The following is a 19,345-nucleotide window of genomic DNA, read 5'->3' as shown; positions in this document are numbered from 1 at the left end:
TTTTTCTCATAATGCCACACTTGTTTATGCTATTAGCTAAATCCATATATCTAGATAAAGTTGTGATAGTTCAAATAGGTAAATACAAGAGTTCCAAATAGGGAAAATCCTATTAAGAGTTTCAAGTTTTTAGTTGAAATGACTCTGCATTCTCTCCTATAATAATTTTTTTTGAAATACTATAAAATTAAGCCAGTACAAATCAATGTAGTTGTGATCAGAATTTACTCTATAATTTCTTTCAGAAAAACTGAAAATCCAAAAGAGAAAAAGGAAACACTTAATCTTTTAGAGTAAACAATAATTTATTGCATAGAGATCAAAACTTGTATTAACTTGAGAGCAGCACCTAGATTTATAATCTCCCAATAAAAGCACCTTCTCCAATATGATTGGTATATCTCACTATAATCTTGTGAATGCACATAATGTCTTATGCACTTACATGTTGAGAAGATTCGCACTTTTGTCTACAGGCAGTATGCCATATAACTTATTATTTCCAAGAAACCTGATAACGAAGGAAACAATACATGCTTCAATACAAAAAGGAGTATGTTGGTATGTATACTGTGCAGCTAAGCAATGAGCGATATTACAAGTAAGAGAGCGAAGTCAAAATGAAAAGGGAGTCTGGAATCTGCCCTGCTATATTGTTGAAGCTCAAATCCCTGGAAAGATATATAATACTGTCACATGGACTGATACAACAGTAACTATCACATGGATGTGAGATATATAAAACCAGTTATCTACAAGAAGTAATTAACACTTATGATCTTCATGCAACTGGAACGGATAAAATTTAAGCCTTATGCATCATCTAAACAATATAGAAGGAACAAGAAAAGGACGGAGAAAGGATAAGTGAAGATGAAAAGAAATCGGATGAGTTTTATATACTATGCAGTGGTCCTAAGTCGATTACAAACAGGTTAAGTTCAGATTTTTTATGCTGGGAGAAATAACCAGATAATTATGTCAAAACTTGAACAGTCTTTAGATTTTAGTGCAGCAATCATTACAAATTTCATTTTTCGGGTTGAGTTGGTCCAATGTAACAAATAAAAGAGAGGTTCCTGCTTTCATAGCTTTGGATACAATTAAAATTCAATCTAACACGGTACAAGCCCTGCATGAATCTAAAGGGTTACCAACCAATGGCTATTACTTACAGCTGTGTCAAATTTTGGTATTCTCCTATATTGGATGGAATTGAATCAGAAATGTTATTGTTCCTCAGCACTCTGCAATGCATGTAAGTAAAGTGTTATACCATATTCAGGAAGAGCAACAAAGAAGGGAAGAAAACGTATATATTCATCTTTAGGAATTTTTGAATCTTAGCCTCTATGATGTTGCCTACAAGATAATTAGAGACTTCATATCCTTTATGAATGCCAGTGAAGAGCTCCCATTAGACAAATCACTTATTCTCCTACAGTAATATCAGACATGAGATTGTTAAGATCTGCAAAATCGAAAAAATAAAAAATATATATACAATAAAAATAAAAAGTTAACTAAAAGATGCAGACACTCACAACTCTGTCAGAAACATCAAATTGGAAAGTGTTGAGGGTATTGGACCTTGGAAAGAGTTTCCTTGAAGCCTCCTAAAATAGAATTTGGGAGTTCTTAATCATAAATTGTGATTAATGCATCTTTTATGTAGAATAAACAGGTAAAGATCAAAATTTGCTCAATCATAAGTCTTATAACAATAATGTTTCTTATTGATATTGTGGTGTAATGAATGCTTGAGCCTTGTCAAGGATGATTAAACAAAGACAAAAAAGGATAAGGCTAACAATATCGTCTTACAAGACAGAAAGCTTTGACCAATTCCCTATGAAGGCAGGTATCCTGCCTGTGAGTTCAGTGTCTGATGCCCACCTGATACCAAAAGAAGTATTTCCTCAGACAATTCAATTGCAGCTTTTGTTTTTATATTTAACCACATGTACATTTTAGAAAGTTTTCAATCGAAAAAAAAAGACATGAATTTCTTACACGTTTTGGAGGTTTCGTAATTTAGCAAATGTGGAAGGAATCTCACCACTAACTCCAGAACTATCAAAGTAGCTGTCAAGGGAAACAACTTACATGAATCTACTGATAACAGCCTATCCTCAGCTTATATGAAAATTTAAGTAATATTAGATAATGGATTTAACAACCAAAAGAAAGGTTGCAAGCTATCTTAAGAAAAAAAGATAAAAGTCTTGCATATGCAAAACCGTTTATTATGGCATATTATAAGATTGGCTGTGACAAAGTTCTTATAATCTTGAGCCTCAGAGTAGTAGCTTTATTAGAACCATTTGCAAAGTCTTCATCACTGCAACAAATTGCAATCTAATGGTTTTGCGGACTGACAGTGAAAAAAGAAATTCAGCATTGTACTAGAACTTACATTTGTTCTAGATTCACTAAATTCCCAAGCTCAGATGGCAGAGAGCCCGAGAAGTTGTTTGATGAAAACGACCTGCAAATTTATCAAGTGAAACAATAAATGAATTACAAGCAAAGGATTTTATTCTCTTTTGGGTCAGATAATCAAGATCAGGTATATGGAATGCAGAAAGCAATAGAGAAGACATGCTATTTTGTGAAAACACCTCTTTAAACCTACTACCATATAAAGATAAAGGCAATAGGAAGAAATGAGTCTCATTTTAAGAAGATCACAAATATCTGTAGAAAAGCAGCAACACCAAGACGCCATATGGATGAATTAGGAAATTGACAAAGAGTATGACTTACAATGCTATTAAATTGGTAAGCTCTCCAAGTTCCTTTGGAAGCTCCCCTGATAATGCATTAATGCCAAGACTCCTAATGCGTTAAACATCAGAAAAAAAAAAAAAAAAAAAGAAAAAAAAAAGGAAAGGTTAAATAATATTAATGTACTATGTCCTAGGAGTTTCAAATCAAAGTAGGATGAGCTTACAGGTATTGCATGCGAGTTAGATTGCGGATGGATGTGGACAGGTTACCTGTCAATATATTTTGGGCCAAATTCCTGTAAGAAATGGAGGAACTTAGCATATTTAACAGTGCGCAATGCAAATGGACCATTGTGGAAAACTAGCACGACACATCTAGCATAAATTTCAATTCATTGATATTGTGCACCACAAATTCAAGGTGTAAGTTCAATCCTAGCTTACATGAGAAAGAAGGAAACCAAAACTCATACAAAACCCAAGTAAACAAACATATAAAGAAGAAACCATACAGAGAGGTGAGGAAAGTTAGAGTCCATAGCTCTTCTGGGATTACACCGACAACATTCAAGGCATAAACCTTCCTGCAAAGAAAATAAAATTCAAAAAGCAAGCAATCAAAAAAATGGAAGATTCATACGTGCAAGATGTTCAAGATTCTTTGAAGTGTAAGTTGTCTGCCATTACATAAACTATTTGTCGATCGCTTAACATAATTTTACTGAACTTTTCAAGTCTATTTAAAACCAAAAAGTGGATTATCATATGGAAGGATTGCACTTCAATTTTGTATTGAAATTGCTCACATTTGATGTGAATTTAATTTCTTGATGTTCAAAATTGTAAGTTTAATCTAAGGTGGTAGACGAATGCCTGCTCAAGAATATTAGTAACTATTGTGACAGCAAAAAGTGTTGATACTAGTTTATTACAACAAAATAAAAATTTGGATGACAAACTAGTAGAGAAGAGGGAAAAGAAATAGATTAATCACACTCAAAAGAAATTATTTACATGGTTCAGCATAAAAATCAACTTCCACAAGCAAAAAAAAATTGGGAAAAATTACACTAATAAAGGATGCAATATAAGAGGTGGTGAGAAATGCTCAAACTTAAGTCCCAATATACCAAAGCCCAACTCATGCAGGCACTTTCAGCCCCAAAAGTTACCAAGCCACTTCCCACATAAGCGGAGCACTTTAGGCTAAAGCCCTTCTCAGACTTGTGCTGACCAGCGCAGCTATGTACACATGGTGGTCACGACCATACGGCATTGTTACCAGCGTGGGCTACCTAGGGTCAGACCCGATCACTAGTTTGTGCATATCGGGGCACCGGTGTTGCACCAGAGGTTATTTCGAGAACACGCAAACCCTATCAAGAAGGGGTAAGTATTGAGACAAGAGTTATAAGAACTCAAGAAACAAGATGTATAAGATGGTATGTGTAAATTAAATTTATTGTTGTTAATGTATAAGCTAAAGTGACTTGTAACGTTCGGACTCTTTTCTCTATAAATAGAATAGTCTTATATACAATCAAATCATCAAGGAAACATGTAGTTAAGCAAAGGCTTTGACGTGTAGATGTATGTCATAGGACGAATCACCTTAATTGTGTGTCTCTCTTTCTTGTTCTCAACTCTTCCTTAAATTATGAGCTTCTATATGGTATCAGAGCCCTAAACACTCATGTGAGTATCGATCCTGTGCCAATTTTTTTTAGGTTTCTCTCATCCCTTTGGCATCTGCAACCACAACCAAAATCCATAGTCTCAGCGAATCATAGCCACAAACAGACCTCAACCTCTGTCATCTTCCATCATAGTACTCAACATGTTCCTGCAAGTGATCTTTAAAAGGAAATTGTTGCTTTAATACATTGGCATTCTCTTCTTCAGAACCACTACCCTTGCATTTTTATCATTGCATCTTTCTGGATTACTTGATCTTAAGATTCCAAACCATTCGCATCATTACCATCACTTTCTTCATCAGCTTTCATTTCTTTCCAGAATGATCTCTTTCTGACAGCTCTATTTCACCAACCTGCTCTACAGTTTCAAGATAATCTTTTGCATCATTTTGAGCCTATGACAACATATTAGACTTTCGGCCAAAAAGGCTAATGAAGCTCTTTTCTAGTCGAGGCCGGCCAAAAAGTAGCCAATCTCCATGTTCCGACCATAGTAGCCGATACTGGCCAAACAGTCGTCAAAGTCCAAATTCTGGTCATAGCAACCAATGTTCACATTCAGGCCATAATAGCCTCTCTTTTTTTCCAGCCTGTTCAAGATCCAAGCTCAACGTACGTGATCTATCCTTGGGCTTGAGACAATAGTTACAAAAACTCAAAAGATAAGAGTTACAAGAACTCAAGAGACAAGAGTTATAAAGTGGTTTGTGTAAATTAAATTTATTATTGTTAATGTAGAAGTTGAAGTGATATGTAATGTTCAGACTCTTTATCTATAAATCGAGCTTGTATATAATCAAATCATCAAAGAAAGATGTAACTAAGCAAAGGCTTTGGCGTGTAGATGTAAATTATAGGCCGAACCACCTTAATTGTGTGCGTCTCTTTCTTGTTCTCAACTCTTACCCAAATTATTAGCTTCTATAGTAAGGGTTTGAATAAAACATATGGAGTTGAACGATGATAGTATGATCAGAATTTATCATGTGCATACTTCTTATTGATATCAACTGCCTTATATGATGATATATCTTAATGTGAGAAAACCTTTTCTTTAAAAACTATGAGTTCTAAATTCTTTCATTTGATTTTACCTCACTAAATCGTGAACTTACACTTGATTTTCTTTCCACATGTGAAACACACTTGTGTTTTGCAGTTAGTCAGTAGCTAGATGGTGAGTCCTTTGAGACAATATGTACTAGGATCATCTTTGAGGAGCTAGACTCAAAGTGGTTGCAAAGCATGTGGGATAGTGATGGAGATACGCATGGGGAGATGATCAAGATTCTCCATTTGATTTATCTTTTTAAGACTAGATCTTGATCTTGATGTAATTAGGGATGTTTGTTATGTTTGGAGTTTTCTTTACTTATCAATGATTTGAGGTTATTTTGAGAATTGTAACGCTTTGGTTTTAATTTTATCACTTTTGGGAGACTTAGTATTGCTCTGAATATTTAGTAATTTATGGAATTATTTTAGATACACTATCTTATATCAAGTTTTAAGTATTTATGTTGTTCATTTTATACGAAGTTAACAGATCGGTAGATCCTTTTTGAGTTATTTATGTGGTAAATAGGTCTTGGGAGGCACGCCGAGTTAACTACATGTTAGTTAATTCTTGGGGGTGTTACACTTTAGGATCATGTAAGACAAATTCTTAGAATGTTGTCTTAGCTTATTTAAGATGAGAATTATAGGCAGCGCACATGAAGTTTTTTACAACTTCATGAAACCTAAATAAAGCCAAATGTGAGATCTTAGACAAGCACTCGACAAGCGACTGTGCAAAGAAACTCAAGTTAGGACACCTTTATGGTGACTAGACTAAGATTCGTATGGCGTTTGAGTGTGACAAGCCAATTGAGTGGGAGTTCCACCATAACAGACATTTCATATTGTATGTGTCATAGATGACCAATCAAGGGAGTGACTGGATGGATATCTGCTCCATCACTATGAAGTATGAGTAATTCACATCTCATTAAATGGCCTGAAAAAAGGAAGAGGAAAGCACAAATTTAGGGCAGATTCAAACGCTCACCTAATCCCTTATGACATTTGTGTACACCCCTTTTATATGTTTCCAGCAAAACCATACACACCACCCCTAGTGCACCAAGTTTTTCCATACTCTCACTCACACACATGCACATGCAGTCTATCCCATCAAATACCAAACTCTATTTAGTTTTCTCCATGAATTCCTTTTCTCTCTAACTTACAACCCGCTAAGAACCAAACCCTTTTCAGCTTCTAGCTACATCTCCTCCCAAAAGACAAGCACACAACTCCAACTAGCTGATCAATATATAGAGATGGAGAGAAAGGTCATCCCCACCCACGCTCAGGCTCTCTCTCTCCCTCCCTCCCTCCCCTCCCCTCCCTCTCTCTCTCTCTCTCTCTCTCTCTCTCTCTCTCTCTCTCTCTCTCTCTCTCTCTCTCTCTCTCTCTCTCTCTCTCTCTCTCTCTCTTAGATTTCTCGGATACTTTAAGTGGGTCGGTTTTTTAGCTTTAGATACAATTTTAGATTTATGGGTTTTCTCTGTATTCGTGAAAAAGCATAGTTCAGATGGCGGTGTTGTGCTTCGACATGCTCGTCGTCGCTCACTAGAATGCTCCTCCCCCGGCCTTCGATGAGGGTCACCACTAATTCTAAAATAAAACCCCAACTCCTTGTGTTGGTTATTAGGATTGCTATCTTCTTAGCAAGAGAAGTCGCCTCTATTCACTGATTAAATTTGTTGCAATTATGTTTCGGCGGAGACATTGGAAATGAGTGAGTGACTAAGGGTGGGCAACTAAGGAAACTCTACTATGTAATGCATGTATTTCTTATATTCTTTAACTGTGATTGTAAGGAATTGTATGGATATATTGATAAAATGGATGGAAAGATAGAATAGAAAGATGGAATAGAACGAAATGGAAGAAGATGAAATTGCAAGCTGGACCTTCAAGGAATCCAGAACCTCCAGGCTTTATTAGAGAAAGCTTAAACTCCAGGAACTTATTACACATTTGACAAATTCGATACAAATTCATTCGTGAACCTGGGTTATATACAAGCTTCCAACTGTAACTACCCCTAACTACTAACAACCCAACCCACTAGCTCTAAAACTAACTTGTAACAGTTCAGTCCCATCAGGCCATCTTAACCTAATTAACCCCCATTAAGCCCACTATATTATTCCCTTACATACTGAGGCTGAAGAAAGTTTTAGGCAGGTCAGAAGGGGCAAACCCCTGTTGGCTCCACCCTTAGGAGGAGATGATTAGATGAGCTATCAGGAGGAAACAGTTTGTTAATTCATAGAATATTGGTAATATTCGGTGCAGAAAACCTTGTGGATATTTTCCAAGTGTTTTGGGTTTCGTTTTGGCTTATTATTGGAGCTTTTGTGATCCCACGTTAGAAGCATGTGAGAAGGCCGTTCAAACGACAGCTGCTTGGTTGAAGAAGAGTCCTCTTTGCCTTCCCCTGTTAGAAGGCGTTGGAAATCCAATTTAACGAGACGCCTATGACAAGAAGATTTCTTACTCCCTTCCTCCGTTCAAACGGAATTAGAGCTGTTCTAATGGCACAACACTGGAAGACGATTTAACCCCTCTGCCATCCTCCGTCAAAAGGGCGTCAGAAGCACGTTCGAGCATCAAGCAACAATTGGCTCTCCATGAGATTTTGTAAGATCCTGTCTGAAGCCCGTTCTAACGGAAGCTAGACTGAGGAACTGACAAGTGTCAAAAAGTTAGCGATGGAATCCTAAGTTTTTTTTTGTTTTAACGGCAGCCTGCGGAACAGTTGATAAAAATTAGATTTTTAGCTTATTCAAAAAAAGCTTGAAGAGACATTTTTCCTGGAGATTTTCATAAGCTCTAAAGGGGTTCTTGGGTATTTGGTAAAAGTGTGTAGGATGATCCTAGGGAGTTTATAGATTCATTTTCCATCACCAAAATAGTGTGACCAAGTGTGTATGTTATGAAAGCTTTGAGCTTTGTTCACACTTGAAGTGTTCTTGAGTTTTAGCCAACAAACCATACACAAAATATTGTCTGAAGAAGAGTCTACCAAAGGATCGATAAAGAGATGCACTGTAAGAAGATTGGAGGGCTTAGAGGCTAGCAGGTGGTTAGTTGTATTACACGAAATAGGATATCACAAAGGATTGTAAGTTTTATCTTATCTTGTAGTCTGGATCTTCTCTATAGTGATTTTCTGGTTTTGACTGCATTAGAGTGGTTTTTAAACATTTGATGTGTTCAAAGAGTTTTTCCAGTTGTGTGTTTGTATGATTTAGTTTTCAAGTAATTTTAGTACTGTGATAATTATTGCTTGATTGTTTTTTATTGGAGTTAGAATCATTCCTTGAGTTCTTTCACAGCTTATGGATATGGTACCCAATATGGATGAGTGGGAGATATTGGAAATTAATTTGACCCAGAGAGTCCACATGGATTAGTGGAATTTTATTTCTAATTAACATAATCTTTTAAGGATTATTAAATAGTGGGTGAAGTGCTAAAAAGACAACTTTAGCACACTTCAATATGCCTTGAAGTTGTGCACTAGTTGTGCTAAGGGTTGTGCATGAATCACAACCCCTATTTGATAACTACCAACTACCTTAATTAGATTATAATAAGCTACTATATTGAGTTGCTAAAATTTTTGTCTATTAGAACTTCTCCCTTCTTAGGACTCTAATAGAGAAGACTGAATGTACGTTTTAGAATAGCACTCAGAATATTGTTCATCTCACTCTAGAGTAACCATCACTATCCCTAGAATTTGAAATGTGAAAATTATAAGGAGACTCTAGTATTGCTTCCTAGGTGACGAAAAAGAGCTCTAGTTCATTATATAGTGCATTGAATGGCATGGGCCGTAAGGTAAGCAACAAATCCAACCTGTGGAAGATCCGTTTAGAGTAAGTTATATAGAATAGCCCTCGATTCAACGGTCATGATAGGACATCTTTTTGCTAAAAATTTCATAAAAAGTAAAATAAAAAGATATGTGGCAACAAACGGCTATGTGGCAAAAGAATTGCCATATCAGCAATTTTAGAAATATAAATATATATACATATATAAAAGGGAATATTTAATAATAAAAAAAACTGAAAAAAAAAAAAAAAAAAATTGTTGATATGTTACTTCTTGTGCCACATGGCCTTCTGTTGCCATTTTTTTTTTTTTTTCTCATTGAAATTTGGGTAAAATATGCATTGTTTTGTGACCTAAATTTGAAAGATAAAATCTATTTTGTTTTTTATTCTTTTCAAAGTCTTTGTTGTCAACTAGTTTTTATTTATTTATTTTGTAGACCGTTGTCAACCTGTTACTACTATAATAGAGAATGGAGTAGCAAGAAATATGAACGTAGGAGTTGGTCCAGAAATGATGGCCGAGGTAATCTTCGTTCAAATGTGTGTTATAGGGGCTTACCTTGGACCTTTGCAGTACCAGCCAGACATAATATCGAACAAATTTCATGCAAATCTTTTTTTCTTTTTTCTTTTTCTTTTTTTTAAAGTTTCTTTACCATGACCAATAAAATTGATGCGACCCAATTGAATGGGTGAAACGATCAATAGACCCCATATATATATAGAGAAGAGAAACAGTTATCCAAACATGAACACGAAGCACTTCAGGTTTTCGTTTTGGGAATAATTTCAATTCGGTCCTGGCAAAAAGTGGGGTTTTTTTGCCTGCCAATGATAATTTGACACGTGAGCTTGAAATAAAAAAGCAAATAAATGCAATACACCCGATTAAAGACCCAAGATGAATGCTGTCACCGCCCGATTGCCGCCACCAAAAAGCCGCCGCTCACGCCGGGACTTCTGAGAAAGACCGATCATCGGAGAGAGAGAGAGCCACCGTGAGAGAGAGGATGCAGATCGAGAGAGAGACTGAAACTGAGAGACCGAAAATGAAAAAGAAGAAGAAGAAGAAGAAGATGGTTCTGGCCAAGAGGATGGTTTGGGGGGATTAGGGGCGGACGGATGGGATTTGGGGGGATTAGGGGTGGACGGCTTTGGCGTCGTTGTCCAGTCCGGTGGACGTGCGGTGATTTTGGGTGGGCGGGATTTAGGGTGGATTAAGGGCGGACAAGATTTGGGGCTAATTAGGGACGGACGGACGGACGGGATTTGGGGCAGATTAGGGGTGCCCACGCCGGGACTTCGGAGGAGTGCTCCAGTCCGGGCGGACGTGCGGTGATTTTGGGCGGACGGGTTTTGGCAAACTGGGCGGTGGTTTTTCTTTCTTTTGTTTAGAACATAGACTACTTCAAATCAGAATGGGAGAGAGGGATTGGGTGCTTCACTACCTTTTCAGTTTTTTGTCTTTAACTAATATGTCAAGGGACTATTGGTGGGCAAAAACCCACTGCTTTTTACCAAGACCGGATAGAAGGGGCAATCTTTGGTTTTTATGTATAAAATTGTAATTTTAAGCAAAAATGGAATTGGATAGAAACAGAGAGAGACGGAGCGAAAACAGGTAAGAGAAAAGTACGTACAGTTCCGTAATGTGACAAGTAGTGCCATTGTCGTATGAACAGTTGCATTTGATAAAGGGATTGTGATCTCTATCATCGATGGTGGGGAAAGAGCCGATGGCCGCTCCGCTGCATGGTTGCCCACTTATATTCCATTGGCCTGATGGTGCTGAGATTCCCCATTTTTGAAATATTGAATTCAAAACCCTTACTGCAATAAAATTCACAATTATATATCATTGGAATTAGCGTGGAAAACAAATACCGACTTTGTCATGATTGCACTCAAAAGAAATCTCACCTAGTTAGTATATAATTTAGGGTGTACAAGCATATCGAGCGGTTAATAACCGTTAATTGTATAATCACTTTTGTATGAATTAAGAAAAATTGTTAATCCCTTAAAGTGGGGCAGTTAGTAAATTTAAGGGTAAACGGAAACGGTTAATAACCATTATATATATATATATATATATATATATAAAATGCCATGGGTTTGGTGCATTTGATATGTGGTTTTTGTTTGAATTTAATGAAATTTATCTTTATTTATAAAAATAATTCTTGAGCTTTGTTATATTTTGAAGCATTCTACTTATTTAAAAAATGGATACTTGCACTATTAGTCCCTGGGGTTGGCCTAAATTACAAATCACTCCCTGTAGTACAAGAAGTTCATAGATGGTCCTTGTGATAATTAAACTATAATTATGAATCACTCCTTGAACCTGTTTTTTGTCCACCAAGTTAACAGATTCCGTTAGTTTGTCACGTTATACCCAATAAGAAATCGACACATGTCTATTACAATAAAAAATATAAATAAATAAAACTTAAAAATTATTTTATTATATATATATATAGTGAAGGGGTGGCCGGGGCGCGGCCACCCTGAGCCCCTGAGGGTGGTGTGCGACCACTTTAGGGGTGGCCGCTCAACCGATAGCCACCCTTTAACTATTTTATTTTATTTTTTTTTTAAAAAAAATGAAGTTTTATTTATTTACATTTTAATATATTTATATTTTTTTATTGTAATGGACGGTGTCGATTACCTATTGGGTATGACGTGATAACTAACGGATTCTGTTAACTTGGTGGACGGAAAATGGGTTCAGCCGTTCAGGGAGTGATTCGTAATTATAGTTTACCACAAGGACCCTCCTATTGGGTATGACGTGTCAACTAACGGATTCCGTTAACTTAGTAGACGAAAAACGGGTTCAGAGAGTGATTCGTAATTATAATTTACCACAAGGACATTCCATAAATTTTTTGTACCACAGTGAGTGATTTGTAATTTAGATTAACCTTAGGGACCAATAATGTAATTATCCATATTTAAAAAATGCCTAAAGTCATCGAAAATAGGCCCTTAAAAGAGGCTCAAGGAATGCCTACAATACCAAAATACACTCATATCTAAAAACGCGTTTATGCGGTGCGGTTATAAGTTTCAATAACTGCTAAACGACGGTTATTTTAAAGAAATTAACCGCTTAAGGTGGACTAGTTACGGTTACAAAAATTAGATAACCGCCTAAAATAGTTACGATTAACGGTTAGAGACAATAACCACAAAACACAACCACACACACCCTAGTACATATTTTGAGTGTTTTTTTTAAAAAAAAAAAAAAAAAAGTTAAATTGCTACTGTTGGTGGCCTATCAAGAGGAAATTACACTTTTTTTTTCCTTCTATGCAATATGGAAATTACATTTAACTAACCTAAACCGACACCTATGTTAAAAGACATTTCTATATGCACACAAATGCACACACAATATATATATATAGATCATATTTTTATTTTATAATTATTTTACAATGTTGATGTGTCAGTTCCAATTAACTTTTGATTTTTTTTTTAACACGAATTAATTTAAAAATTAGTTTGCACTATCACACCTGCATTGCAAGTAAGTTGTGGAATAAAATATATTATATAACATTATGATATATATATATATATATATATATATATATATATAAATTCAAATCATTTACTCTCCCTCTCGATTAGGTGCAGCATAAAGTTGACCAACAATTGCAGGCGTGGCAATAAACAGATCATACGTTTCAAACAAAGACACATACGGCCTTTTTGATATGTAACAATTGGAATTTTTTGTTTTTTTAAAAAATTATTATTATGATTCGAGATAAATGGTTATTAAATTTTGATACAATTTAAACCATGCATATCAACTTTAAAAATAAATAAATGAATAAAAAAGGATATTTAAAATTGCTATTTGTACATTGTAGAAAAATTCATAACTCTCACCAAGCTATTGATCAGCCCCTAAGTTGTCAAGGTGGGGGGTCAGACGATTGACGGTGGGGGGGTTGTGTGGTGGGGTGCCTGGATTGATTGTGTGGACGTCAGACAAGAAAGAATAATTACTAAGAGAGAGGAACTGGGAAGGGCTTTGATTGATTTGGGTTGAAATTGAAGACCCAATTAAACCACAACGAAACCAAACTACGTGGCATTTTTTTGCTCTCTAAAACCTAGTTGACAGTGAATACTAACCAACTAGGCAAATCATACATATACACACTTTTTAGTACATATTTTATATATACACTCAATACATTTCGAGAAATATTACATATACTTAAACTTTTAAAAATAAAACTTTATTATGATGATGTAGAGCTTATTTATTGGTACCCGTAACATTTCTTTTCATTAATTGTTTTGATATGTCTAATGAATAAGTTCAACATCAATTAGTAAGGTTCTCTTTATAAAAATTTAAGTACATGTAATATTTTTCATATATATTTAGTGTGAGATATATGCATGTGCGACACGTCTTGTGTGCATGAATTTTACACCAAATATAATTGGATGTACAAAATGTATGCATGCAAATAATACACCTCAACCAATTAACTAACCTATATTTTATTCTAAACCTGCTTGTGTGTACGGTTGACTGATCCGGTTGTATAAAACATTTAAAATTAGAGTAATGATTGAATACCACCCAAAGATACAACTTTTTACCACCTTGCCTATGTGGCAAGGTGGTCCCCCACTACTTTTTAAATATTTTTATTTTTTAAAAATAAATTAAGGTAGGGGACCACCTTGCCACATAGGTAAGGTGGTGAAAAGTTGTATCTTTGGGTGGTATTCAATCATTACTCTTAAAATTAACTGATATCTACTAACCTTAGCCTGTTTAATTTTTATTTTTTGTCACGAAAGCAATTTGTCGAAAGTTTATCCAAATCTAGACGACAATTTTTTAAACACTTAACCAGATTATGCTTAAGTTCCTTCAATTTTCTAGTCACTTAACGCCACAAAACGCTGTTTAATTAATTCTCTTTGTTATTTTTTCCCTCTCAAAGGAAAATTAAAGAAGACGACGAACATAATTTTAAGGATATGAAGACTCTTTGCATTGGAAGTTGGAACCAGAGTAAGGCAAAAAGCAGGCGGTTTTCTTAGGAATAGTATTCTCTCCATTTTATTTAAAATAGGGAATAGTCATTTCATAATTAAGATTTTGGTCTTATTTTATTTTGTGGCATCTGAAGGTCTATCAGCGTTTTCTTGCTTCTTTTTTTCTTTCTCTCTGGATAAGTAAATAGTAATAGAGAGAGAGAGAGAGAGAGAGATACCTTCAGCAGGATCTGTGACAGGGTTGGTTCCATTTTGAGCTTGAGCAAGCTCAGGCAGGCCAAAGATGCAGGCAGCATAAAGAGCAAAGACTAAAACTGGTGATGATCTTGATCCCACCATGTCTGAGACTGATCGATGGAGCGCCATCCACCAGACTGACCGCTTAACGCCTGACTCAATGCATTTCCTCAATATATAAATCCTGCCTTTTGCTCATCCACTGGGTTGTCTATGATTTTATTATATATTATAATATCAGTCTCAACATCGAAACCATGCCCCACCCACGCGCCTCTGTCGATAGAGGCTTGCAAGTTGCAATCGCCTTTCGGGTCAACCAGTTCAGGTCGTGTGTAATTTTCAAGCTTGGTTGGCCCCCGTACAGTGACATCGATCGCTGACATATTTACCATTTAGGGCTTCCGCGTCGCCAAATAAAGGGTAGCTTCCATTTCTGACTTTCGGGATTACAACTGCCTTTAACGTATTCAAACTCTTTGGTTTCTATTTTGGGTAATGCTTGGGAGAAGCAGAATTTCTGGATTTCATCCGGAAATTCTGCTTTGCAATGGCATATTTGTAAATATTGTAATTACAAATATGCCATTGTAAAGCAGAATTCTTCATCCGGAAATTCTGCTCCTCCGCACTTCTATTTTACTGTAAAGTGGCATGGAAACAACCTTTACTTGTCTTTTCTTCTCTAGTCTTGCTTCAAGCCTTCAACAATCGCGATTCGCGAGCGCGTTGTTGTTGCGTGTGTTGCTATAATTCAGAAAAGCGCCTTTTTTTTTGGCCAATTAATGCCCGGCTATTTTTTTGTCAATGCACGTTGCTTTTTTGCCAATGGCACGTTGCTTTTTTGCCAATGCACGTTGCTTTTTTGTCAACCGGCGAATAAGAATGGACCATTGGCCATGGCTATCAAATCACCTTCCGTGATCAATTATAGCATGCGTTTCTTTGTCAATGCGTGCGTTCAAGGGGGTAATTGCTAAGAACTAGTCAGAGTACCAATTTGATCCTCCAATGTACGTGGCATGGACTTCTGTGCTGTAACTTTAAAACTTATAAAACATAAGCCTAGACTTGACCCGTTTAAGAGGGTAGAGAACGTCTTGAAAAATTGTTCTTGTAAGAATTTATAATATTCCACATAACATGGCACGGATAAAAATTTATTGAACTCATAATGTTATAAGGTTATTTAATACTTCTTAATAAATTGTTGGTTAATTAATTAAGAGAAGTCCTTTCTTATTTAATTCTTACTTTGATAGAAAGTAGAATTAATGGTGAATAAGGATATCGGTCATCTTTTTATCCTATAAATACGCACAATATCTATGAACATAAAGTACAGTGTGTCAAATATTTCGCAAAAAAAAAGTTTGAAATTTATTAATATTACCAAATAAAATGTCAATGGAATTCAACAAGAGCCAGGGACGGAGCCAGAAAGTATTTTGAGCAGGGGCCAAGGCATTTTTGAACAAAAAAAAAAAAAAAAAAACTAAACAAAAGTAATTATAGAAAATAAGGGTTTCATAATACATCAAATTTAATCCAAAACACCTATCAAAATGGAACCCGCCGTTTTTTTAAATCCCGAAAATCATCTATGATTGAATCTATGCTAATTGTTGCAGCAATTTCTCTTTCAATGTACACCATTAAAGAATCCGTCAGAAACTCGTCTTCAATTTTGTTGCGAAGCCTAGTTTTGACAATATTCATGGCTGAAAATGCTCGTTCTGTAGTTGCGGTAGAAACGGGAAGAGTAAGCACAAGTACAATAACTCGAAAAACAAGTTGGTAGATAGCTGATTTTCCGGTACTAACCAACCATTGGCAAAATTCAGAAATATTTGACAATGCTTGAAAACTCGAATGTAGGACTACATTATGCTTGTAATGGTTAAGTTCTATTTCCAACTGTTCCTTTTCAAGATCGGTAAAATCTTGAGGATAAAACTTGTTTACCAACTGACAAATATCATCAATTCTAAAAGATTCACGTGCAGCTCGAGGATCAAGAGCTGAGCTGAGAATAAGCAACTCCACTGCATGCTCACTAAATCGGCGATTTAATTCTTGCAATTGAGAATCTATAGAGGCACAAAAAATATCCACTCGATAATGTTGCTCGATTGTAAAGTCAGCTTGTTGATGGCGAGCTCGACCTCGCCTCTCAACATAACGGGCATTCATATCTGGAATATCTATATTGCGTTTCTCGCAAAATGACTTCACATTGGTAAGTAAATCATCCCATTTATCATCTCTATATTGTTGGATATATGCTTTGGTAGATGAAACAAGATTCATGGCACTTAAAATGTCTTGAGATTTTGATTGCAATTCTTGACATAGATGATCAGTAATCTGCATCGTTTCTTTCATGAGATGCAAGATGAAAACAAATTCAAATGAAGTCATTACTTGATAAACTGAATCTGCTTCTGCTCGTTGGGAAGAAGTAGTTCCCACATCAATGATTTTAAGAATAACTTCACAAACTGGACTAAAAATTTTGATCAAGCTAGAAACTGATCTCAAGTGAGAACTCCAACGAGTATCTCCAGCCCGTTGTAAAGTACTAATTTGATTAAGTCCCCTTCCACTCTCAATCTCATTAATTTCAATCAGGTAAGCAATTTCAGCAGTTTGAGAAATCCGCAATTCTTCAAATCGATTGCATGAGGCACAAACAATATTGACAATAGAATTCAAATTAGTAAAAAATTGATGAACAAGAATAACTTCTTTTGATGCCGCTACTAATGCCAATTGCAAACGATGTGCGAAACAATGAATGTAGTAGGCATATGGACAATCATTTGAAATCAAAGCTTGCAACCCATTCCACTCACCTCGCATGTTGCTTGCGCCGTCATATCCTTGCCCTCGAATATTTTCAATGGCTAACTTATGTTGAGACAATACAAAATATATACCCTTTTGTAGGGTTAGTGCCGCAGTATTAGCGACATGAACAAGCCCAAAAAAACGTTCCCGCACAAAACCATCTTTGTCGACAAATCTTAAAACTATAGCCATTTGCTCTTTCATTGACTCATCACGAGCTTCATCAACCATTATGTAAAACTTTGCATTACTAATTTCTTTGCGAATTGCCTCCTTCACTCTGGTTGAAAAAATATGTAAAATTTCTTTTTGTATCATTGGTGATGTATAAGAGGCATTTTTTGGAGCTTTAGCTATCACTTCAGCAATCTGTTCATTATATGAAACCATTAAATTCAATATTTCAAGAAAATTTCCACGATTCGTTGAATCCACACTTTCATCCCGACCTCTAAAAGCAACACCTTGAAATGCAAGCACTCGAACAACATCAATCGAGGCTTTTAACTGCAGTCGATTGTTTGCAATTTGTTCAGAAGTGAAATTTTCAAACACATTTTGTATATGTTGAGATTGGTTCTTCAAGTCTTCGTATGACCTCTCAGCAATTCTGTGAAATGAATTAGGATCTTTTCCTATATGATTGAGAAAAGCACAATTTTTTCCATCTCTAACTTTCTTCCAATTCTTGAATCCATCTATAGTGAAAACACGTTGCGTAGGATGTCCAGATGGCTTATTAAAGAGAAAGCATGGTAGACAAAATGCTGCATCTGTTTCGCGCGAATATTCAAGCCATGAAGGAAATAGATTGAACCACGAAGGTTGAAAGCTACGAAGATGATTTCGATCTCCGGATTTTGGGTAGTCTGGGTGGATAAATTGGTACGGACCAGCTTTAATGTAAGCTCGTCGAATTTCATCCCGTTGATTAACATTATACTCCCATATCTGACGACGCAATCCAGGATCAAACTCCAATGAACTAATATCAAATTCATTGACGTCAACTCTTCGAGATTTTTTAGAAGAATTTTCAGAAATTACGATATCAGAAGTTGGCGAAGATGCATCACCAACATTGGCATTTGAACTTTGTGTATTTTTTCTTTTGAAAAAGTCAAATATTGTATTTGGCTTTCCCATTATCTACAAATAAATTTATATGGTTATATTAGAGTCTTTAGAAAAGCAATAAAAAATATTTGTAAGATAGCAATTAACAAACTCAAATAAAAAACAAATTGAATACAATAGTTTTTACGTGTTAAATTCTCTAATTAATTGTTTTGACTTATCAACTATAATAACCAATATTCTCAATATTTAATAACCATAATATCCAAATTATAATACCATTTATATTAGGAATTGAGCTTAGAAAACTAACCTCAAAAAGTGCGACTTGCGTAGAGTGGTTTCGCACTGCTTCTGTGCTGCGAATTAATTGTTGTTCTGTGTCATAAAAATCAAATTAAATCAACAATTTCCAAAATCAAAATTTTATAATATTGTAAAGTAAAAACTAATAATAATAATAATAATAAAATTGTCAACAAGGCATTCAATAATCACTAAACAAACTATTTAAGCTATTTAATAATTCTCACCCTTACCAATTTTTCATTTTAATCAACCTATTAACTTTACTTGGACTACTTTTCTGATATCCAACTTTAAACATTATTATAATTTATCAATAACACAAAGTAATCTCACAAATGACACAAATAATCAGTCTCACTCTCACTGTTCTCAACTTCTCATGGTAAAAGTAGCGGTTTTGAATTTTTGGTTTCTCCTAATTCTCTTATTGTGGATGTGAGATTTAAATTTTTTTGGGTAAATAAATTGTTTGAGCAATGCAAACATTTGTCCTAATTCTCCTAAT

At 35.4% G+C, this 19,345-nt stretch overlaps 2 protein-coding genes across 3 annotated transcripts in view; both read right to left on the bottom strand.

Annotated features, from left to right (window-relative positions):
• The window catches only part of LOC133865673 (probable LRR receptor-like serine/threonine-protein kinase At1g56140), a 32,794-nt gene extending 17,965 nt beyond the window's left edge, over positions 1 to 14,829 (bottom strand). The window contains exons 1-13 of one of the 2 annotated variants that reach the window (XM_062302102.1): positions 14,586 to 14,829; positions 10,965 to 11,154; positions 3,242 to 3,313; positions 2,954 to 3,025; positions 2,767 to 2,838; positions 2,417 to 2,488; positions 2,014 to 2,085; positions 1,825 to 1,896; positions 1,545 to 1,616; positions 1,367 to 1,438; positions 1,176 to 1,247; positions 600 to 671; positions 446 to 511 (exon numbers count right to left, since the gene is read on the bottom strand). In XM_062302102.1, the coding sequence (XP_062158086.1) occupies positions 446 to 511; positions 600 to 671; positions 1,176 to 1,247; positions 1,367 to 1,438; positions 1,545 to 1,616; positions 1,825 to 1,896; positions 2,014 to 2,085; positions 2,417 to 2,488; positions 2,767 to 2,838; positions 2,954 to 3,025; positions 3,242 to 3,313; positions 10,965 to 11,154; positions 14,586 to 14,733 (1,124 nt within the window). In that variant the 5' untranslated portion in view covers positions 14,734 to 14,829. Of the gene's footprint in view, positions 1 to 445; positions 512 to 599; positions 672 to 1,175; positions 1,248 to 1,366; positions 1,439 to 1,544; positions 1,617 to 1,824; positions 1,897 to 2,013; positions 2,086 to 2,416; positions 2,489 to 2,766; positions 2,839 to 2,953; positions 3,026 to 3,241; positions 3,314 to 10,964; positions 11,155 to 14,585 lie in introns of those variants that run through there. The other variant, XM_062302104.1, reaches the window with a different exon arrangement.
• A 1,335-nt stretch (positions 14,830 to 16,164) lies between these two features.
• Positions 16,165 to 18,600, bottom strand: LOC133866300 (uncharacterized). The gene is made up of 3 exons (XM_062302826.1): positions 18,130 to 18,600; positions 17,460 to 17,961; positions 16,165 to 17,270 (listed from the first exon to the last, which is right to left on the bottom strand). Exons 1-3 carry the CDS (start codon positions 18,598 to 18,600, stop codon positions 16,165 to 16,167), a joined length of 2,079 nt encoding a protein of 692 aa, XP_062158810.1.
• Positions 18,601 to 19,345: the final 745 nt, after the last annotated feature.

Source organism: Alnus glutinosa, chromosome 4 (assembly GCF_958979055.1).
Source record: "Alnus glutinosa chromosome 4, dhAlnGlut1.1, whole genome shotgun sequence".
NCBI lineage: Eukaryota > Viridiplantae > Streptophyta > Magnoliopsida > Fagales > Betulaceae > Alnus > Alnus glutinosa.
This window is presented reverse-complemented; position numbering and strand designations above follow the sequence as displayed.